The 23070-nt window shown below is 49.9% G+C and overlaps 1 protein-coding gene across 11 annotated transcripts in view; it reads left to right on the top strand.

The window, feature by feature from the left end:
- Positions 1–23070, top strand: part of SHANK3 (SH3 and multiple ankyrin repeat domains 3) — a 375700-nt gene that overhangs the window by 172425 nt on the left and 180205 nt on the right. For 10 of the 11 annotated variants that reach the window (XR_008821984.1, XM_056339563.1, XM_056339567.1 and 7 more), the window contains 2 exons: positions 2697–2884; positions 20395–20418. Coding sequence is in view for 10 of the 11 variants with exons in the window: in XM_056339563.1 (XP_056195538.1) it covers positions 2697–2884; positions 20395–20418 (212 nt within the window). In the remaining variant the exon portion in view is untranslated. The remainder of the gene's footprint in view (positions 1–2696; positions 2885–20394; positions 20419–23070) is intronic. The other variant, XM_056339566.1, reaches the window with a different exon arrangement.

The following is a 23070-nucleotide window of genomic DNA, read 5'->3' on the forward strand; positions in this document are numbered from 1 at the left end:
AGGCCTCAAGGTGCCTTATGGCACAGGGTGATAAAGTAGGTGAAGAAACACATTGTCAGTTCATGTGGAAACATGCCAGGAGATAACTCCGCTCTTGACTGATAGAAAACATAAAACCCATTCCAGGCAGTTTTTCTCACATTTTCCAGTTGGGAGTATAGGTAGAAATGTTCCCAGAGCAGAGCCTGAACCTGGAGCAGCTGCACGGCTGACACAGGTCTCTGTCAAGCGGGCATTAACATGAAATATGATTAAACTAATCAGCACCCTTTAATTGAAATTGAGCCTGCCAAAAGAGCCCAAACAAAAATGGTGGTATTCTTTGAAATTATTACAAAACTTGTTAGAAATGTACCTCTCATATAATAGATGTAGGCTTCTGAGACGTTTTGACTTAATAACTAACTCCTTAACGATTAAAAAATGAGTGTGCTACAAAATCAATATGGCAGATGCAAACTGGATTGCAAGGCACATGATTAATGCTTCCCCAGCGCGACCGCTGAAGAGGAAGCCGTGGAGCCTTTGGGCTGTTGGTTTGTTCTTCGTGTCACTTGCACGAGGACTGGCTCTTGGTCCTGCGGCAGTATTTTCAAAAATGGCGTGAAAGACGATGCAAGGTTGCTGCTGAGAAAATACACAGGCGATGGTGCGTGAAACTGCCGCAATCCTGCCGGAGGGTGCCAAGGTGTGGGATCCGCGGTGGAGCTGTGGTTCCTCGGTAGCTGGGGTAGCTGCACGTCGGCAGCACAGTCTGGGACCGGTGTTGGTGCCACAGCAAGAGGAGGGCAGAGCGGTAGTCAGTAGCTTGGAGAAGCAAAATGGCCGGAGCAGGATCCTGCTGGCCGACGCGAAGGTCTGGGCGGGCACCCGTTGCAGTTGGTGGAGCTGGAGGGGGCTTACGGCCCCGGCGCTGGAGCAGTCCCAGGCGTGCAGCGGCTGCCTGGCTGCCCGGCTTGCGTACCCACAGCCGAGTGTCCGTCGCCGTGGGCTGAGCATCCCCCGGGCAGGCAGCGGGAGCATGAAGCAAGGTGCAGAGCTGCAGTGTCGGCGAGGCGCGCTGCACTGAACAGCTCTTTCTGTGAGCAGTCTGCAATACCTACGTTTCCCGCATGCTTCTCGTGACTGTTTCTAAAAACATGAAGGGGCCTTTTAGAGATCTGAGCTGGTCTTTAATATCTCTGCATCGACTAAAAATGATACTGGAGTGACATTTAGAAGTATTATAAGAAAAGGGTAGCTATTTATTTCTTATTAAGTGTTTTTTCCCTTGAGGGACTGGAACTTAGCATGGTACGGAAGCAGCAGGCTGCTTGGGCTGAGGCTGGCAGGTTACGTGGCGCACATCCCCGGTGTGACAGTGCCTTCTGCTGAAGCTTTGTGCCTGCGGATGGCAAGTTTGACGAGAGGCTTTGGGCCGCCTGCTGATGCCAAGAGCGGGAAGCCCGTGCCCCTTGCACCGCGGCTGGGTCGCCATTCCCGGCTCTCTGCTGGTCTGCGTGACGGTGCTCCTGCGGGAAGCTCAGGCTGTCCCTGGCTGAGGGACCCAGTCCCCTCCCGTGGCTGCACCCCGGTCCCTGAGGAGCCGTGCACCACTTTGGGTGACAGCCATTGCTGGGGGTGTGCCTAGCGGGCAGCTCTTCCCGCCACCGCATCCGTCCCCCTCTACCCGCACCGTCACCCCCAACAGGAGGGTCCGCGGGAGGAGCCCCCGCGAGCCCCTGCCCCTGCCGACGACCGGGGGGCAGCAAGGGGGGGCGTCGGGGGCAGCCCCGTGAGGGCTGTGGAACCGCGGCCCCGGGGAGCGGGGGCGCGGGGTGAGGCTGCAGGTGCGCATCGGGGCGGGGGGGCTGCACGCGCGGAGCCGCAAACCGGGCGCTGCGGGGGCGGCGGGAGGGACCGGCCAGCGGGAGCCGGGGCGCTGCCCGGCGGCTGCGCCAGCCCCAGCCCCCACCGTGGGCGGGGGGCTGCGGGCGGGGCGACTGCGGCGCTGGCAGGGCGGGGGGCAGAGGGGAGCACCCCCCGCCCCCGGCATCGCCCTGGGCAAGGGGCGCTGCTGCCCCACCGCCGCCCGGGCACTGCCCCCCCGCAGCGCCCCCCGCCCCTCCCGCCACCGTGCCCCAAGACTGTCCCCCCCGCACCCCCCCACCTGCCCCGTACGCGGCTCCCGGGACCCCCCCCAGCCGCCCGCCCCCCGGCACTGCCCCAGCCCGCCCCCGGAGCCGCCCCGCCCGCTCCCCCGGCCCGGGGCAGCGCGGCGGCCGTGGCCGCCAGGGGGCGGCTCGGTGCGCGGCCCCGGCCCCGCGGCGGCGGCGGCGGCGGGCCGGGGCGGCGGCGGCGGCGGCGGCGGCGGCGGCCGGGGGCGGGAGGCGGCTGGGCCGGCGCCGTCCCCGCCCGCAGGGGGAGGAGCCGCCGGCGGCGGCACCTGCCCCGGGCCATGGTGCGCGCGGCGGCGGCGCGGCGCCGGAGGGAGCGGAGCGCCGCGCGGGGCGGGCGGCGCCGCGCCATGGAGCCGGCGGCGGGCGGCGGCCCCCCAGCCGCAGCCGGTGCCCGCGCCCGGGCGGCGCCGCGGCGGCCGGGGCTGCGCTGAGCCCCGCGCGCCCCGCCGGCCCCGCCATGGCGCAGCCCGCGGGCCGCGGCGGGCCGAGCCGCGAGCTGCCGGGCATCAGCACCGTAACCTACGTCTTCGTTTACAGCCCCGGCGGCCCGGCGGGGCCCCCCGGCCCCGGCGCCGAGCCCGCGCCGCACGCCGCGCCCGCCCCGCTGCGCGGGCCCAAGCGGAAGCTGTACAGCGCCGTGCCCGGCCGCAAGTTCATCGTGGTGAAGAGCTACGCGCCGCAGGGCGAGGGCGAGATCCAGCTCAACCGGGGCGAAGCCGTCAAGGGTGAGTGCGGGCGGGCGGCGGCCGGCGGGTGGGGGCGCGGCGGCGGGCGGGTGGGAGGCGCGGGCATGGCGACCACCGGCCCGGGGGTCCCGCGCCGGCCGCGGGCCGGCAGCGCTGACAGCCCCGTCCGTGGCTGGGGGGTCCGGGCAGCTCCAGTCCCGGGTCCCGCGGGCAGCCCCCGGGGGCGCGGGGCCGCCGGCCTCGGGCCAGCCCTGGTGCGGGTCGCCCGGTCGGGCCCGGGGGGTGCAGGGCCGGGGGTGCCGGCCAGACGCCGGGGCTGCCCGATCGGCCCCGGGCGTGGGGCCCCGTCTCCTCAGCGTGGCCCTGGGGCTCTGGTCCTGCAGTCAGGCCCTGGGTCCTCGGTCCCACCCTGTGACACGGGGCTGCGGGCGCCACGCTCTGCTGGGACCCCCAGGAGAAGTGGGTACTTCTCTGAACCCCCTTTTCCCCGGGCCGGGGTGGACTCAGTGCTCTGTGAGCAGCTCCCGCCTCACAGCGTGCCACGGGCCACCTGCGCGGCTCTCGCTTGCCAGCCCACCTCTTGTGGAGGGGGGGTGGGCATGGAAGTGCTTCCTGAACAAAACTCCCAACCACACACGCTGAGGAGCCTGATGCAGAGCTCGTAGGGAGACGATGGGCTTGGAGGGATAATGGCATTGCCCGTTATGTTGGGCAGCCTTCCTGAAAGATGTGTAAACCATGCGGTAGGTCTTAAGTCAGCATCCAGCAGACAGGGATAAGAAAAGGCTTCCTCTGCAAGCAGGCTGATGCTGTAGTTTTTCACAGAAAGTTTAAGGATCTTCTTTTCATCTTCCTGCCTCCGCTTTTTGCTGACGCCTCTTACAATGCGGGCTGGAGCAGTCGCTAATCTGACTAGTTGCGTTAGCTGTAATGTGGGTCCGAGCTTGGCAGTGGGAGACGGCGCTTGCTGCTCCATGCTCTGAATTGCTGCTTCACAAGCACGTCGGACCTCAGAGTCCTGTGCTGTGGTTGCCAGAAAACCGGCCCTTGGAGGTGGCAGCCCTAGCAGACCTGCTGTTGCCCCCACCAATGCGTTTTTGTCCCCTGAGTGGAGGAGGAGGTAGACACGAGGTGCCTGTGACTTGGCTGCCGTGCCAGGTGGTGAGGCTTTCTGCAGCTGGGTGCTGGCACTAATGGGTGTTTGACGCCGGGAGCTGTGCGTTGTGTGGTCGTGGGGTAGAGGTGTTGGTGCCCAGGAAGCTGGAAGACATCAACAGATGGACAGGGCTTCTGGGTCAGAGGTGCTTTTCCCATCTTGTGTCTTCAGCCACTTTACCCAGTGTTTTCTGTCACACCCTCCTATATCTCCTCATGCATTTGCATTAAGTAGGTAGCCTTGATGCCGTTCCTTAGTAATTGCAACAGTCCTGAATTCATATTCACCTGTAGCTGCGTATCTTCTTCATGTGATCTCCAGAGAGAAAGCAAGTTGTGGGAAGTACCGTGGGGAGGAAGAGCAGACTAGGATAGGCAATGGCTCCTCAGAGCTGGAGGCTTTCTTAAGAAGAGAAGGCTTAATAAGAGTTAAAAGAGAATCACTTCAGTGACTCGCTTATGAAAGATCTCCAGGCAGTGTGGATGGGCACCGCACAGTTATTTACTGCTTTTGAGATGCTGATTAATTTTGGCAGGGATAGGAGTAGTGACAGTTATTGGATAGGGTGCCCTGGCATTGCAGACAGGTAGAGTGATGGGGATAAATGGAAACCAGCAGTCTGAGCGGAACTGCTGCAGCAGGTGCTTTGTCATGTTTGGTGGACTCGTGACTCCTTTGGAAATGGGGTGTCTTCATTTGGTGGGAAGAATTCTCTTGCACCCGGCTTGTGGAAAATAGAAAGTGGTATAAGTGAAAGTCCCTGACCGAGCCGGTGTGCTGGCCTTGTGCTTTGAGCAGACAGGGGTGCTGGGGTGTCCGCAGCTGGGCAGCAGCAGGGAGAGTCATTGGGAGAGTGTGGTTTGAGAGGGTGCCTGGCCATGAGCAGCTGTTTTGTCAGCCTGGGGGACTTGAGATCAAGGTCCTGAGAAGGGTGTACCAGTTGGGTGGGGACTCGCTGTGCTGCCCAGGAATCGAAGTGTTGGGGTGCTGGGGGTGGAGAGCCCTGGAGGGAGAAGGTGGCACTTGGAGGAAGTGTTGAAGTATGGTGGGTATGAGCAGAAGAGCTGTTTGGGGAAGGGTGGGAGCCAGTTTAGGGAGTGTTGTCAAAGAATTGCTGGAGGCAATTGCTTAATGAGACGAGCTGTGTTTGGGGAGATGTGCAAGGGCGAGAGCCCTGCATGGAGGGAGCTCTCTGAGGGCATGATGCTTAGGGAGAAAACTTTCTGAAGATGCCAGTCTGAGTGAGGAGCTGTCTGCAGGCAGGAGTGTGTTGTGGGAAAGGAGCTCCATGGGGAGAGCCGTGCCGAGCAGGTGGAGGCTGGGGACAGGAGATTGCTGGCGTGGAAGCTGTGATAAGGGCCGGTGTCTCATCTTGAGATGTGTTGGTGAGAGGGGTTGACAGCCATCCCTTCAATGCAGTGAAACTCGGCGACTTCAGGTGGCTGGGGCTGCCAGCAGTTCCTGTCAAAGAATGGCAAAACATCTGGCAGTTTTTATTTTGAGATTGCGGGGAAGATGGAGAAGAGTTTGAAGTGGAGTAACAAGGGCACCTTTGTACTCACGTGTAAGCCACACAAGTGTTTGCATGTGGCTTTGTTTGAAATGTGTTACAAAGCAAATGCTACTAGTTGGTGTGCTGTCTTGTGAGAAACCTGAGGATCCTTGAACATTTGCCCAGGGTTACATTCGAAGGTGGCACTCTTTGCTGAAAGCAAATGGACTGCTGCAAAGGTTCTGCTGAGCAAGGGTCTTGCATACTAGATTTGGCAGCGTGAGAGATGCACTGAGCCTTGTGTTGTGTGATGGATTTCCTTAGGGCTTTTCCGTAGGAGTTGGTTTGGTTTCAAGAGCACAGTGAAAGTTAAGTGTGTCTGTCTTGACTGTATACTGTAACTGTCCAGGTAGCTGTTGGATGATAAAAGACAATAATCAAGACAGTTATTTTGTTTGTAAGATAGCTAAAGAATGTAAGCAGAGGAGAGTCTGTCCTTGATCTGCTTGTTACTGATAATGAGAAATGAAACGAGGTGTGAGTGCCCCAAGCAAAGGGAGAGCCAGTAGTCACCAGCACTGAAATCACAAGGTCACAGGGAGAAATGGTTCGTAGACAAGGCACGGTGAGGACTGAATCTCCAGCCTGGAAGCTAGGGAGAAATTAATAATGCTATGAATGTGCTGGTTGTGGGGTCTCATTTCTTTGCACTTTTGTGATTAGGAGGAGTTATTCTCGAGCAACTGTTACCATGTGCATCCGACAGTAGGTTTTCCTCTCCGGTGTGGTTCCTTATTGACATTCCCTACTGCAGTATCTAAGCTAACCCTCTGTGAAATAAATGGCAAACTGAATTTCTGTTGGCCGTGGTTATGGTTCTGTTGAATTATTATTGTAGCAGTTCTCGGTTGGGCTGGAGGTTGTTTAGATAGAGGGGTTTATTTTACTTGTGAATAAAGTTGCTGTTGCACAGAGAAGGTTTTGCAGTTAGTGGGAGGTTTTGCAGATTCTGTTTGATGATCAGCCAGCTAGTTTCCTCTGGACTTTCTTTATCCAGCCAGGAACATTTAAGAGAGGCTGCTCACACACAGCTCGTTCTGGGCTGTAGGATCCCCGCTGCCCTGTAGGAAGGCAGCTCTTCTGGCAGTTAGATGCAGGTGATTAGAGACAGAGCCGTTAACAACTTGGAAGGTTGAGGCAAAACTTTAAACTTCACTATCAAATGGTCTGGTTTGATAGATGGTGATCTAGAGCAAAGGGGTGGCAAACAGTTGCCTCCTCACTGGAGTGCTGCTCCTGTGTTATTCTTATTCCCAGGGCTGGAAGAACAGAGATGGAAAAGGGGTCTTGTCGTCAGTGAGTTGAGTCCTTGGCCCTGTACGGCTTTACAATCACTTGTAAATTGATCATGCTCCACCTTTAAAACCTCCTGCTATTCTGGTGGGGAGGTTGCTCTAGAACTTGCAGGCTTCAAGCTTCATCTCTTGTAACTTCTAAACTAAGTGTTCATGTCTGTTTTAATCATTTTTTGGCATGCCTTTAGACACAACAGACTGCTGCGATCTGGCTGTGAGACATCAAAGGCACCGTGACCAGGTCCTCATTTGGAAAAAAGAGACTGCTTTTTCCTTTCCTAACAAATGAAATGATTTAATCACAAGTACTACCTGCTAGCCTTATTTTAGTGATCCACTGAGCAGGGATCCCAGGCTTCACTGGCTCTGGTGAGGGTTGGGTATGTGAGAGCAGTATCCTACTGGATGTTGCAGAGCGTCTCCTGGTGCTTGTTGTCTCCACGGTCTCTTCAGGTTGAGCCACCCTGTCCTGTGGGCACTGACTCCAGAATGTTCTCTGCAGCACCAGACAAAACTGGGAGCCATCGGGAGCCTGTTGCCCTCTGAGCTTGTGTTGCTTCACTCATTTCTCTTGTAGCCCAACCATTCCTGCTTTCAGTCTGAGGAACTCTTTGACTCCCCTAGGGACAGAAATGCATTGAACAATTGTCTTTGACCCCAACATCTTCAGTTTGAGAGCTGGACTGTGAGTGTGGATGAGTGCTGTTCCAGCTCTCTGCAGCCTCAAGTTCTTTGGAGGTGATGAGGCATGAGCGTGGATCCTACCAGGTCCTTGGAGAACAGGAGTTGTTCTCCCTCATCTGTGTGCTGGAGGGGAGTGACAGCAGACAGCTGTGCAGAGCTGTCCCCATCCACTGTGGTACGTTCCCATACATCTCCTGTGCCATGGCTTTACCAAAGGTGTCTGCCATGAGTGTGACATCCTTGGACACGTACCCTGGAGTGACTGGAACGATACCTCATTTGGGAACCAAGAACAAGGCATCCTAATTTGGTGGCTGAGGTTGTTAGGTGGTGTGGGAGCCTGGGAGCTATGCTTCTGTGCTATTTATCTAGTGGTTGGTGTTTGGAAGATAAAATATTTTTCGGGAATAGTGAGAGCTTCTTGAGACATGGAGAAATTATTTCTTCTTGTTGGAAATTTTGAAAAATGAGTCATGGAAGAGGAAAAGAGAAGAATTGCTCATGAAAGAAAATTAACTGAATAAAACTAAATATCTTCAAGGATGTGAAAAAAAGATTGTTTGGAAGAAGTGGGGGGTTTGTTGCTAACGGTATGTACAGCTGCATGGCCAAGCCTGTGGTGATCAAGTGACAGGGTGCAATCCTGTTCCCTTTCAGGTCAGTGGGACATAAAAGTAATGCTTTTCCACTGTGAGCTTGGGTAATTGTTCTCCTAGATCTAAGCAAGGGCCTGTCCCTGTGTGGTAATTACATCTCTTTAGCTAATGCTGGTGGCTCTGGAAAGAGTACAGTAGCACACTGCCCCTCGAGGGAGACCAACGGTCCTTGTCTGGCTCCTGCCCACCCATCCCCCTCCCCGGAAGATTCAGACTGTTCTCCTGAAGCAGGTGGACATAAACGATAGTTGTTTCTCTTCTCTTCTGATTGTTTCATACTCACTTTCAAGCCACTAAAAAACATTTTCAACCAAATTTGTCTCATGTGTGGAGGTTTCAAGGCCAAGTAGCTTGAGACATGGCAGCTGAGGGTGGGGAATGCAGCCAGGTGACAGCTCATCAAGCTTGGTGGCCCTGGCCACTAAGCCAGTGTAAGCTCCATGACAGCTGTGACATGATCTATCTTGTTCTGGCCAAACAAGACTTAAGAGGGTGGCTGGGAGTATTGCAGTGGGGAAGAGGTGCTGGGGCCGTCTGGGAAGCAGGTACTGTTGGGCTAGGGAGGGATGCTGTGGGTGCACAGGGACCCATGGACATGGGAGCTGATGGGGTTTGTAGGACATGGGCTTTCAGACTGTGCTCAGTGGTGGGCTGCAGGATCAGTGGATTTTGTTGAACCTTGCCTAGGGATATCCCTAGCTGTTCTTGTTTTCATAGAGTCACAGAATGGTTTGGATCGGAAGGGACCTTTTAAAGGTCATCTAGTCCACCCCCCTGCAGTGAGCAGGGACACCTTCCACTCGACCGGGTTGCTCAGAGCCCCGTCCAGCCTGGCCTTGAACGTTTCCAAGGCTGGGGCATCCACCACCTCTCTGGGCAAGGTTTTTCCCCACCTTGTATTTTATGTGTAAATATCTGACCTCTTTGTGATCCTTGCTGTGCTCTTTATGCCAATTGTGTCATAAGACAGCTGATTATGCCTGTTGTAGAAAAGAATCTGATGTTGCTGGTTTATAATCATGTTACTCTTCAGTGTAAGTGTTCTTCTGTTCAGGTGCTCTGTGTAAGTTTTTTTTCAAATCCCATTCACCATTATATGCCTGTTTTATATCTGCTTAAATACACATTGCTTTGCCATTAATGCATGCCATTCTTTAAATATTTTCCTGCAATTATTATTTTTTTTATATACTGCTGGTCAACCCTTCTGCTCTTCTCTAACTCAGTTTGGTTTCTGTTACAGATAAATAGGTCTTTGTGATCACAGTCTTGGGTGCTGGCCAGGTGGATCATCTTTGGCTAAGGGATTTCAGATAAAGATAACATAGAATTTATGTGCCCTCTTTTACTTTTTTAAAGCAAATGAACTTACAAAGTTTAGGAATATTAAATATATATTTAGCTTAAGCTGTGAACAATACCTCCCTTTCCTCTCCTTTTGCATGTTTATTCACTTGTTAAACGTTGATAGTGGCTGTATAAGTCACAAATAAGGGTGTCTGTATTTTATTTGGTGTTTCTTCAGGGGTGTTACCACTTCGATTGCAGTTTACACAGTTGTTCCAAGACTATCCTATGTCTGTACCCTCCTGATTGTTGAGAAGGGTTGATGAGTTGGGCTATGTTGAGAAGTCCTCCATCACATTCCCCGGTGCTCGCTGTCACGGAGCTGTGTGGTGCCGGCAGCTGCAGGGACTGCCTTGGGTTTCTCTGGGATTGCACAGGAGGCCAGTTTTCTACAAATACCTGACAGGAGGTTGCAGCGAGGTGGGGTCAGTCTCTTCTCCCAAGTCACAAGCAACAGGGCAAGAGGAAACAGCCTCAGATTGTGTCAGGGGAGGTTTAGATTGGATATTAGGAAAAAATTCTTTGCTGAAAGGATTGTCAAGCATTGGAACAGGCTGCCCTGGGAAGTGGAGTCACTATCCCTGGAAGTGTTTAAAAAACACGTAGATGTGGTGCTTAGGGACATGGTTTAGTGGTTGACTTGGCAGTGCTGGGTTAATGGCTGGGCTCGATGATCTCAAAGGTCTTTTGTCACCTAAATGACTCTATGATTCTTGGTAGCTAGCACTGAGCTAGGTCCTGACACCTGAAATTTCACTTGCTTCTTGTTTGGTGTTTGGAACAGACCTGGACCACAGGCAGGGATGTGCTTTTTGGGGGTAAGCGCTCTTCAGTAGGTAGTCTTTTCCATTCAGAGCTGGCTGCAGGTTTGTGGTGATCTTGAATTATACCCACCACAGCAGCTTAACCTAGTGAGAAAGAAAGAGACTGGAAGCCTGGTGGGTGTGTAAGGGTTTTGGCTCCGAGGACCCTGCCTTCCTGGTGAATGCAGGTGATCAGAAGCCTGCTAGATCTGTCCATCTACCAGGATAGCCCCTAGCACCAGGGGCATGTCTGGATGTCAGGGCTCTAAGCATTTGCAAGAAATGGCCATCACATCCCATGACTCCATGAAGTATGTAAGGACACTGGGGAGGAGAGGAAAGTAGCTTGTTAGTCTTACAAGCTTTCTGGAATGCTGTTTATGGTCTAATCAATCAAGGATTAAGAAGGTTGGGTGAGATCTTCCCGTTGCACTGTCCTCATCAGAAGTGTCAAAATCTTCTTCAGTGCAGAGAAGAGACGGAGATTCCCTGAGGACACACAGAACAAGTAATCCCTCTGTGATTATTAGAGCTGCCACCAGTTGGCATTATAAACTCTATTTTTAGTAATCCTAAACTATGGCTAGAAAAATTGGTCTGGCCTAAAATTTTCTCACTCTGTTTAAAGTTTAATTTTTTTGCTACAGATCAGGCTGCGCATGTTCAGGCTTCTTAGCATCATCTGGAGGGTTAAGCGTGCTTCCTTGCTGAGCGGAGTGCTTCTCTGCCTTGTGCTCATGCCCTGGGGCTCAGAGTGATGAAGTGACCTAGGACAGGCAGTCCCAGCCCCATCCCTTAAGCAGCAGGTGATGTGCATGCACAGATTAGATAAACTTCATCCTGGCATCAAAGGTTAATCTCCACAGTTGTGGTAGCTGAAGAGGGCGTCAGCCACTACCATCTGTATTGCTGCTGGGGGCTCTTTGAGTGGTTGGTTGGATCAAGCTCCACTGGCTGTACGTTGTGTGTAGAAGACAGTTTCTTGGCACGTGCTTAAGCTGAGGGTTTTTTATGATCACTAGCAACAAAAGTTAACAACAAACTCTTGATCCTGTGTTTCTCTTTCTGGCTTTATTTCTGTGAATGAGTTTATTGCAGAGTGTCTCTGTCTACTTCAGGGCTAGGAGTGGCTTGATATTACTGGTGAAGCTTTTCCTTTGTACTGGGGTCAGGAAATTATCCTTCTGTTCCTTCTTGTTTTGTCTGCTGGGAAGGTCATTTTGAAAGAGATGGGAAGAAGCCAAGATGCGGCTGGTTGCTGTAGCCTGGTATGAGAATTATACAACTCTTGGGACTGCTGTCTGTCATAAGTCCTGCTTTCTGCTGTGCTAATTTTTTTTACTTTAGGTTAGGACAGGATTTTTCCACTGAGCTCTTGTGTGTTGCAGGTTAACAGCATGGTTTCTGGGTTGTTGGAGCTACTCAACTTAAAAAGTCCTGCTAAGGCCAATTAACCCAAGGTGCTGTTGACATTGATAAGAAATCTGCTTAAGAATTTGGAGGGAAAAAACCCACCATAAAATGAAGGGAGGATTTAGAGATGATGTCAGGCAGAACAGCATCAGGATCTCTGTTTCTCTGCTGCACATAGGAAGGACAAAACTGGCCTGAACTGTTGTGGTCCAGTTGCCTCCAACTTTACTTTCTGTTCAGGTACACTGGTGGAGGAATTTTGCTCGCTTAGGATAGAACAAATCTCTTAAACTTTTTTGTACTTTCTTTTTATTTCAGCATAAATTCCTCTGCAAGGAATATTAGTCTTTAAAACTTACGAGAACTTTCTTCAGATGTCAGCTTTTTTCACTGCCAGCTTTCTACAAAGATGCTCATTATACGTGTAACACCATACTGGGGAGGTAATTAGATGCTGAAAGAACAACCATATAAGATACAAAGTTTGTATTAACAGATACCATGCAGATATGCAGTCTGTCCTATTGTGCCTGTTTCCTGCTGCTTTCGTGTATTCACACTGGAGCTTTAAAGTATCCAAAAACCTTTAGGTGAAGATGAATATTTTCTGCAGTGTTCTGGATTTCTCATTCTTTCTTCACTTGTGTGTTTTTAATGCCATTTCTTCTCTACTTTTATTAAGGAAAAGGTAACAAGTATTCCCTATGTCAACAATGTTGTGTTTGCATATTCAGCAGTGAATAACATTGCCCCAGTGTGTGTCTGAAATACACCAAAATGAGATTCTTCAGCATGTGGATCAAATACCATTTGAAAGTCTTACAGGGACCCACTGTGAGGTTAGGTTATTGCATGTTGCCATAAAAATAGTAGCGTTTGTACCTGGCATCCACAATGATATGGTGAGAATTCTTACCAGCTTGTCACTGTAGGAGAGGAAACATTGTTGACAAGTCAAAAGAATGAGATACCATGAAAACTCTTACTTCTGTAGCAGAAAACCTGTGTCTCCTGCTTTCTTGTCTGTCCCCAGGTTCTGGTACCTATGACTGTGTCCTGAGCTCAGCTGCGTGGCAGGGAAGCAGAAGGTTCCCAGCAGACTTTTTTGGGGTGGTTGTACTTGGCTTGTGTGCATTAGTTCAGTATTTGGACCTAGGTACAGAGAAAACACATGTGCTTGAGATTGACTAGCACAGGAATTGTTCTTTACTTTTAGTCTTCTTTCCAACAGGTTGTTCAGAAGCCTCTTGTTGCATCTTGCTTGTGTGGACTTTTTCCTTTGAAGAAATGTTTTTTCTCCTAAAGATACACCTCTTTATGTATTTTTTTTTAATCAAACATGTGATCCTATTTGTTCTTCATCTGCTGGATTATTTTCTAGCACTGCAGTACTTATGGATAAAAGTTATTGGGGAAAAATGTAAATCAGCTTTGACGGTGGTTTTCAGGTGCGTTTGGGGGGCTGGATTTACACTCCTGAACTCTTTCTGAAAGTCTTTCTCCCTTTCCTATGCTTTGCCTCCATCTGAATTTTACAGCAGAGGGAAATTTGTCTCTAAATTGTGCTCTGCTAAACAGTATGTTTGAAAGCATAAATAATTTTAAAAGCATGCTCAGGAGTGGCTGCTGAACCCAGGTGCCTGTCACAATGGTAGCCAAGGTTATTCCCTCTTCAGGTTTCTTCTAGCAAGGTAGAGTTCTTAAAGCAGTGACATTTTCCACTTGTTGACACAGGAAGCGCAGGCCAAATACAAATGTCTCATCTCATCTACCACATGCTCCTCTACTTCATGCATCTGTCAGATGCGCTTTCAGGACAATCGGGTACTGACAGCTAGCATTGCCTCTCTGTCTTAAATTAAATTACAGCAAGGTTCGCTTTAGCTGCCAAATGTCTTCAGTCAAATTCCTGGCAGATGCTGTGTGGTGCTACCAAGCCATCTTCTTGTGACCATGGCTGATCAATTAAACAGTTCTTCATTTTAATTCAGTCCCATCTTCAGCCTGTACCAGTTGTGAACCTGATGTCAGCTCCAGCTGCCTTGACCAAGCTGCATGGTCCTGGTCATCCCTGACCTGCTGTCCCTCCACAGCTGAACAGGCCTGCTTTTTTCAGCTATAACTTGCTTCTGTTGTCTTTGCTTTTTTTGAACATGAAATAGCTTGAAATTTGTGTTAATGATGGAAAATTTGCCTGTCTGTATTCTGTGTTTATTATCAATTTTATTTTTAAAACAATGAAGTAGCTGGAGGTTGGTGTTAGTTTGACAGAAAATTTGCCTGCTTATATTATGAGAATTTTAGGTTTTTATGTGGACACACATGCGTACATTTATCTCTCATTTTACATAATCCCACAGCCCCTTTCTAACATCCCCTAAGTTTCACACAGTTCTACAAGCCACCTGGATACCCCAGAATGTTCCTGCTTGTTGCATTTCCCCCCCTCTCATCAGTGATGAAGCTCAGGTCCGTCCCCCCTCCAGTGCTTGCCTGCCCAGTTCCCTCAGCCCATCGGTGCAGACCCGTGGTGTTTCGGTCTCTGCCATTGCCTCCATGGCAATGGCTTGTGTGTCCATATTTAATGTACAGCTTCCTCTGGTATTTGCAATTTGTTATACTTGAGCAGTTCTAACCAGGTTCTGTACTGAATGGGATGCTTCCCCTTCCACGTATCCTCACAGTGCAAGTGGGCTGTCCCAGCTGGGTGGGTAGTTTCCAGGATCTGTCTTTGCAGAGCCATTTCCCACTATGATGTGACTAGTTTTTCCTTCCTAAGCTGGCTTCCCAGCTCTGGACGTTTTTCTTCTGAAGTTTCCTGTCTGTTGCACTTGAGCTTGTTCTGTGAAGTCTGATCCTCCCCCACAGCCCCCCATCAACTTTTTGTAGGGTTTCTTTAGCTGATCTGGCAGCCTTAGAAAGGAGGAGCTTTAGGTGGAAGATGCATTCTCCCAAAGTCCAGGGTTTTTAAAAGCTCTTCCTGAGGCAGTCATGGCTCCCTCAGGGCAAAGGCACCTCTGACTGAGCACATCCTTAGGGGCAGGAGCAGCACGTGGAGAGCAGGAGCAGCTGGTGGCTGCAGGCTGGCTGTGCCTGGAGAGCCCCTGCGGGTGCAGGCAGGAGCTGCTGAGGTCCTTGGCCACAGCAGCCCTCGTGCAGGCTAACTGTGGGGCTGGGGTCACCCTGGCACCAGCAGAGCTGCTATCCTCTTCGTGGGTCTCCTCTCTGGTCCAGGGGGAGTTAAAGGTGTTGGAGAGGAGAGGGGATGATCCATCTGCCTGTGTGTGGCTGGCTGATGTGCACAGCTACACCTGAGATAGGTGTCTAGACTCCCTGTAGTCAGTGGTAAGAAACAGCTTTTCCAAAATGCAATTTGTCTCATCCCAAGTTAGACATTTAAAATAAGTCTGATGAATCACACTCTGAAATAGCCTATTTCTCTGTTGACTAGCTCAGATATAGATAGCCTTTTAGCTGTGTCTTTCATCCATCTTGGCCATTAGCAGTGGCTCTTGGAAGCCATAGCAAGGGTTTGTTTGACTTCAGCATCTACTTTCTGTCCAGAAAGTGTGCTCTGCTGTTGTCATTAACATCTGGCGATGGAAGTTAATGAAAAGGGCAGTCATCAGTGTGACATTCCTCCCCCATCACAGGTGGGTATTAACCAAAGTTATGGGTCTTCTCTTGGAACCAGCAAAAGGTTCTGTAATGAATCATCATGCTTCCGCAGAGTAAAGGCTGCTTTTCCATGTGGCCAAAGCATTGCTTTGCAAAGGGAGCCAGACACAGATGTTCGCGGCTGCCTCAGTGTACACAGCTTCATTTAAATCGTGAATTCTTATCTTTAATCTTTTAAGGGTGAAGTTAATTAATGACAGAGCAAACCTACCACTGAGTGTCTTTTGCATAAAGATCAGATGTGTTTCTATTCAAGGCTTTCCAGCTCCGGAGAGGTGAGACTGGCACTTTAGCAGTTTGTTCCCAAGGTGGAGCTCTGTTGTTTGACTGTCTGGGACTCTGCTGGCACAGAGGCTTGCTAGATAATCTGAATCTTCAGCTTTGGGAAGAAGTGTGCCAGCAGAAATCTCTGTGCCTGACAGTAACAGCTTGCTTCGAACCCAGCCACATGTTTGTGGATTAAATATGGACCTTGGGTCTCACACCTGTAAGACGCATCAGGGCTGCCTCTCTTGGGCTCTCCAAACGGTGCGTTGCAATCTTTTAAAACTAGGAGTATTGCTGTCACACCAGCGTGGGAGTAGCTGGTGGCCATGAGGGGTCATCCTTGGTGTATTTTTGTCTTGTCTTTATCAATATTAGTAATGATCCACATATTCTGCTCTTTGTTTAAAGCTTGCTGTCAAATCTTAGCTTTGTATTACCATTTTCTTTTGATCTCCTGCTGCCTGTCAGAAGCAGCGTTTCCTTCTCTGTGAGTTTGTGATTGATACAGTTGAGTAAAATGTTGGGACAGTTGTTAATATAGTCTGCCAGTAGACTGGGCAAGAGATGCTGCTGTCTCCTGTGCCCTAGCACCAGCACGTCGGTTGCTAACTCACAGGGAGCCTTTGGGAAGGAAGGCTTGAGTCTGATCCAAGTCTTGGGAAAATGCTCAGCTCTGATGTAACCCAAAAGCTAAACCCAAGGCGATGATCTTGAATCCCATCCATGGGAGGCAGGGAGGGGTGTCCCAGCAGATTTTTAGGAGGTTGACAAGGAGAAGCTATATTATCTATTTCTGAAATGCAAGTAATGATAAGAATGATTTCCTGTAATTTCTGTATGTTACCTCTAAATACTGTTTGGTTAATTTTTAATTGTAAAAATAATTGCAGTTAAGACCACAAGATTTACAGTTCAAGGTGGTTGCTTTAGGCTGTTGTAGCAGGTGACTCAGGAGATGCCTGGTGCTCCATAGGAGTTCATATGCTGAAAGGACAAGGGGGACCTCCTCCACTGAACTGCAGGGCATCACCTGGGGGCTGAGTGCAGGCCAGGAAGAGGTGTCTTCAGAGCACCTTTTGGCCAGCGTACCACAGATCTGTGGGGAGAGGCTTTAGCTTTGTGTGGATCCACAAGGTTTTGGTGTGTGGCTTGTGGCTGTCGGCCCCGTGTCCAGCCCTGTTCTGATCTGCCCTGGGTTACTTCTTCAGGACAGGAGCTACTGGGTGAGGCTGGTACTGGTGGAAATCAGGCCAGCTGTAATCTGCCTTCTGGCCTCATCCAGAGCACTGCTGGCCTTTCACTTGACGAGGGTGATCTTTGCGCTTGTACTCAGCTCTGTTCTGTGGCCCTGGCACCTAGGTCTGCTGCTGGGATTTTGGTCGCTTGTTTAGCCAAAACTTTTGATAATCATCATTGGTTTTGAACCCAGGGGTTTCTTGTTAATTGGCTGTCTACAGTGAGCGTCAGCACAGGCAGTACTGAGTGTCTGCTTATTAACGGCATGGTCCTTTGAGACTTCTATTTATCAGATCCCCTAATTGATTTTTTCCTTTACAGCTTGGCTAGAGAGGGTAACCAGAAGAGCTGATCCATGCTGCCCTTTGTAATAGACTAGTTTACCCATTTAAAACAGTTGTGGCCTCTGACCTGGAACTAAAATAGTTCATTTGGTTTAGTTCGGTTCATTCCCAAAGCTATAATTATAATAAAAGAAATTATATTCACTTTAATTCTGCATAAGAGCATCCACTTATAAATATGATTTGCTGTGACTAATATGTTTCAGTTCAGATCACTGATACAAATTAACTGATCGTTTTGCACATCAGAGCCTTGTCATTCTTCATTGGTGACAGCTGACGCAGATGCACCTGGTGCTATAACCTTGCCTATCTGTACGAAGTGGTCAGGATGCACGCACATCTTTAACCGAGATGTCTAGTTACAAACTTACTTGCTATACATATAGTAAATGTAGTAGCAAACTTACTGTAGTTTTAAGAAATAAACTTCCCCTCTTTCTTTTAAGGTTTAATTAGGATATTCCTGTTGTTTCCTGGCACTTATTACTTACTGCATATATAATTCCATGGTTTAGTCTTTGAGTATTGCTTTTCCCTGTCCTCTGGGAGAAAAGTCTCCTTGTAACTCCACCGTCCTCACTGGGATTTCTGTAGGCTGTAAATCACTTTTTAGACAGACTTACGGGGCATTCCTACATATGCGCAGAAACAAAATAGTACCTGTGTTCTCCTTGGTAGTGGAACACTTTCTGGGTTTTGGGGGTGGTTTTGGTAATTGCTGGCTAGGATACCCTAGGAGAACAGATGGGCTTGCCTCTTGCCTTGGCTGCAGATGCATCTGGTAATATGGCAGAGATGTGTCTTCCTGACAGACACAACGGCAAGTAAATTAGGAGCTAAAACGTGTTTTGTACATGACCTCTAAACATGACCTGTTAGAATTTGGGGATGCCATTTTAGCAATACATTGTCTTTCCTTGGAAACTACTTAAATTAGTAAGACATTCAAGTCAAATGCATTTAGGTATGCACTGAGCTGGCAACTGTCCCTATTTACCTTCCAGAATTAGAAAATGTTTCATTAATTCAAGTCAGCATCTTCCCTGTGCCTCAACCTGACCTTAGTAGTGTCCCAGTTTTTGACTATGGGGGCATACAGACCTATTATTAGAGGGAAAACTCGGGTGTGAGTTTGCCAGGCTTTAGTTGTTGCAGGATCGATGTGCACTAGGATAACTTAGCTTTCTGCTGGCTGCAACTGTGCGGTTACTGTGTTCATGGCAAGGTAAGGCTGTGCATATGGACAGCTGTGCAAAGTAGCTGAGGCACTTGACTGTATGTTTGCATGCCTTTTGTGTTCTTTGAGCCTGCTGGTGTAGTCAGGTTCTTAGACATCCAAAGAACTGCCTTGTGAATCCCTGGCTTCTCTCTTCATGGGTGTATATTCTTTGGATCTGCCAGTTTAATGGTAGAAACAGATTTGAAAGGGCTGTGTAACAGTGTGACTAAGGTATGCAACCTGGTCTGTTGAGGATCCTAACTGTTTTTGTGCAGCACGGTGTTTGGGCAGGTTTCAGCATCTTTCATTCAACATCTTTCACTCAACCAAGTCCCAAGAGCTCAGGGCTGAACCTGAGAGCGCGTGGGCCTGAAGCACCTTGAGGGCACAGGCTGAGGGGGCAGTCAGGTGTGTGCAGTCTTGGTGGACTTTGGTGCTTCCAAATCTGTGCTCGAGATGAATGCATGTTTAGCACCCTCATAGTTTACAATCTTCAGCACAGTGCTTGTGTATTAGTTGAACATATGGGACTGTTCGCATCTCCTCTGCACAGCACCACGGAAGCAGCAAGGTGTGCAAGGCTGTCTTTGCCACTGCAAGGCATTTATATACATTGCTGGTTTCTTCAGGCCCTTTGGTTCAAGAAACTGCTAGAAAACACAGCAACTCCTTTGCTCTTGCTTGCTTCTCTGCTTCTAGAGTGATGTTCCCCGACGATTTTTTGCAGCATTACGGCAGCATGTTTCCCTGTAGGTGCAGTGGGAACCGTCTCTGACAGTGCCATAAGCCCAAGACCCAGCAAAGAATCTGGGCAGGGAGAGGCTGATGCTGAAGTGTGGAGCCAGGTTTATGTGAGGATGCTCTAACCTGCAGCACCAGCCACCTTCCACTTCATAGAACGTAGCATGGGTGCCCAGCTGCTGAGCCAGAAGGCATTGTGCCCACACCATATCCCAGGCTGGGTGATGCGGGAACTGGCACTGGAGCTTGAAAGTTACAGTGGTGAGGTGGTGAGGTGGGAGAGGTCCGTGCCTATTGTGAAGGAGTAAGTTGTGTCTTGATTTAGCATGGGCAAGAATTCAGTGGAGAAAGGCAGAAAGGGATAATTTAGAAAACAGTGTCTGGAAGAACAGGTATTGGTCTGTTTCTTGATGATGATATTAGTTGCTCAGATCTGGAATCACTTGGAGCTTCTTGAGGGTTTTAGTGGACAAACCAGATAAACATCTCTCTGGGTTGAGTGTTCAGGAGCACCAAAATCTTGTGGCCATCCAGCTCAGCTTGAACAGGCCATACGTTGTGTGACTTAGGGCTTCTGGGCTGTGTCAGCAGCATGCTGGTTCATGCAGGATTGCTGTTGTACACCGTACCTCGGGTACAAGAGGGGATTCAGTAGGTGAGCAGCCTGTCTAGGGGATATGTATAGTTGACTGTCCAGGTATGAGCGGGAAGCGGTGTGAGGAGGAAAACAGAAATGCTTTCCATTTCCCTCCTGGGCAGAAGGAAGGGACTTTTATTTTTATCTTTAGTGTGTGGATTATTTCATAAATTGAATTTCCTTTTCTGTTTTGGACTGACAGGGTCTTGTAGAATCATTATCTCTTGAATGTGAGAGACCATGGGTAGAGGAGTCAAGCAGCCTTGTCCTCTATGGGCTCTATGGTCAGAAAGTTTGTGGACCTCTGAATTCTGGTAAATCGGACGCTGTGGGGCCAACATCGGTAGGCTGTACAATGCCAGACTATCAGCGCCCTGTTGCTACCCACGGCCCAGATGTGTGCTGGTGACCGAGCTGGAGACAGCTCTTGTGCTTAATTTATGTGTTTTTCTGCTTTGCTGTCAATTAGTGCATGTGTCCCATGTTTTTTCTCTTTCATTTTCATTCATGCTTCACAGTAGACGAGCAGCTTCGTGAACTAGGTAACTATGAATTTTCTTCTTTTTTTTTCCTCCACTCTGCTTCATCCTTTTCCACTTTTCTCCTTGTTGTGTCCTCTGTGTGTGTGAGTTTACAAAGGCTTTTGGAGACCCGTCTTTCCTCTTCTTTCCTTGATTTCTGCTGTCTAACCTGGATGGGGTTGGGGGGGGGGGGGCACAGTACAAGAGGGGACCTTCCTTTCCCATCCTGCTGGTTTTCCCCCAGTTCCTGAAGTTTCTCTGTTCTTGTGTGTCTCTTGTGACATACACAGGAAGACCAGCCAAGGAGATGCATGTCCTCCTAAGAAGATACTCCTGTGGTGTCTGGTGAGAGCTGTGGCAGGGAATGAGCTGATCTCAGGAGAGTCTCTGCAGAAGTGCTAGCTTGCTGCCTGCTGCTTGCTGCCCAGCTGGTGCAGGGCAGCAGGGAAGAGGCAGGACCAGACCCTGCTTCTCTCCCTGTTGCATATGAACAAGGTGGTGGGTGTTCACACCTTGTTCATGTGGTCTTGGCGTAGGTTGGTTGTTTTTTTCAATGCCAGCATATAAGTATTTGAGCTTAGTCAGGAGGGACAGATCCTGTACTCGCCTTGGTGATACCAGCCCCCCCCCCCGGCTGGAGGTCCAGTCACCTGATCTGTGGGGGTGTGACTGGGGAGCATCAGCTGCAGCAGAATTGACCCGAGGAAGCACCATGCATCACCATCGAGGAAGCGCCATGCATCACCATCGTCCCCATCGGCTCCTATCGCCCTCTTCTGTGGGGAGCCTTGAGCTCAGTCCCTGCGAAAACGCCATCTCTTTCCTGTGCCTGCAGAGGAAGCCCCGCTCGCTCCAGATAAACATCCACTTGCTGTCAAACAGGTCTCACTCCTTGTTCCAGCACTGGGGGCCAGGTATCTTTAAATCTGGGGGCTGCCTCCTCCAGGCTGCTGTTCTGATGATAAAGCTAGTTGCCAGTCGATGCAGGAAAGGTAGAGGAAACTCTGCATGAAAATGAAATTGTCTTCCTAATTCCCGTTGAATAATGGTTGGCTTCTGCCTGTAAACATTGTTGTAGTTTGCATTTACAGGCAGAGCTGGCAGTTGAGATTGCCATGCACTGTCTGGGCTTTCCCAGGCTTGCTTCTCCCATCTATGGTATCTGTTGTGGCCTGGGCATAGGAGGGCAGCCATCCACACTGGAAAGCAGGGGAGAGGAGGCACAGCTTCACAGGAATGCTGTGGGCAGTTAGGGGATGGCTTCAGGATAGGATACAGCAGAGACAGCACAGAAAAGGAGAGAGGCAGAAGACCAGGAACAGGTTTGGAAGTGTTTTTCTCCCCTAGGCTGAAACAGGACCTCTTAGCCTGTCAGAGCAATGGGCACTATGTGTTCTCAGTGTGGGTAGCCTTCAGAAATGTATCAGCAGACTTGGAAAAGTGACACCAAGCATGTGTTCAGCTGTGATTATTTTTTTTTAGCTTAAACTGTTCCCAGAGGGGGTTAGTTTTGTGTGTTGGTGGCAGTAAGCACCTTGCAGAGACCTTTTCTGCCAGATTTAAGTCTGTCATCTGTAGTGTCCAAGCGTTACAGCTGCCTGTTCAGAATATTTGTAAGAGGGGTTTTTTTTGTTCGTTTTTAGATCCTGTGAAAATGTTTTTTCAGCTGTAGTTCATAATCACAACTGGGCTCTGCTTCAGTTCCACACGCAGCTGGAACTTGTTATTTGAAAGATCATTGAGGCAGATACTTGGTATAGGAAAAGTCATGCTAAACAGTTAACTTCAGGCATATTAAAGGTTGCTGAAAACAGAATGCTTTAGTGAAAAAATGTGAGACATCATAATGCGCTGGCAGCTCCACCACAATCATTTATCCTATTGTAAACCCTTGCCAGTGTTTCCCTGAAATGCTATTAGATTTGCAAATGCCGATTCTGTTTGGGAGCGTTTCCTGGGGCTCTGCTGACTCACAAGCCCAGATCTGTGCAACAGCGTTGTCTGCTTGGCTGGGACAGGAGGAGGAACCTCGCTCTCTGATGGGTACCACCCCTGCCAGCCAGCATGGGGTACATGCAAACGTGTGACAGGAGAGAGCTGCTCTCTTGAGTCTGCAGCTGAAGTCTGGCAGGCAGGTCAGTGAAGTGTGTCCCCATTCTTCAGCATCCCAAACCTTGGCTGGTATATGAAGTGCAATTGTGAATTTGAGCATTGCTGTAAAGGGATTTGCTGTTCTTTAAGGAACAGTGGTGCTTGCCAGTTTACCGTGAAGTGCTCTTATTGCTGAGCACAATGAAGTGCAGAATAAGGTGCTCTAGTAGAGAGGAGGAAGCACTGCTTCAAAAAGGAGAGAGGGGAAAAAAAAGGTGTTACCAATATCTGCTTCAAATGCAGCAGTATTTCTGCTGCAGGCCTCTCTCCTGCCGTCTTTGCTGGGAATTTCCTAACAGCGCTCCATCCTGTCAGTATTAAGTTTTGGATCCAGTACCTTTCAGTGGCCTTTGACTTTTAATTAAGAAATGGGAGTACCTGCACTACCTATATACTGGCTACTTGCTCTTCATCTGTGGCTTCCTTGGGCTGCTTCAGAACCACTCCTTTAAGAACTTTCTTGAAAGTCGAATATTTTTCTTCCCTGCCCATTGTTTGGTGGCAGGGATGCTGCTTTAGGAT

This window comes from Falco biarmicus, chromosome 5 (assembly GCF_023638135.1).
Source record: "Falco biarmicus isolate bFalBia1 chromosome 5, bFalBia1.pri, whole genome shotgun sequence".
NCBI lineage: Eukaryota > Metazoa > Chordata > Aves > Falconiformes > Falconidae > Falco > Falco biarmicus.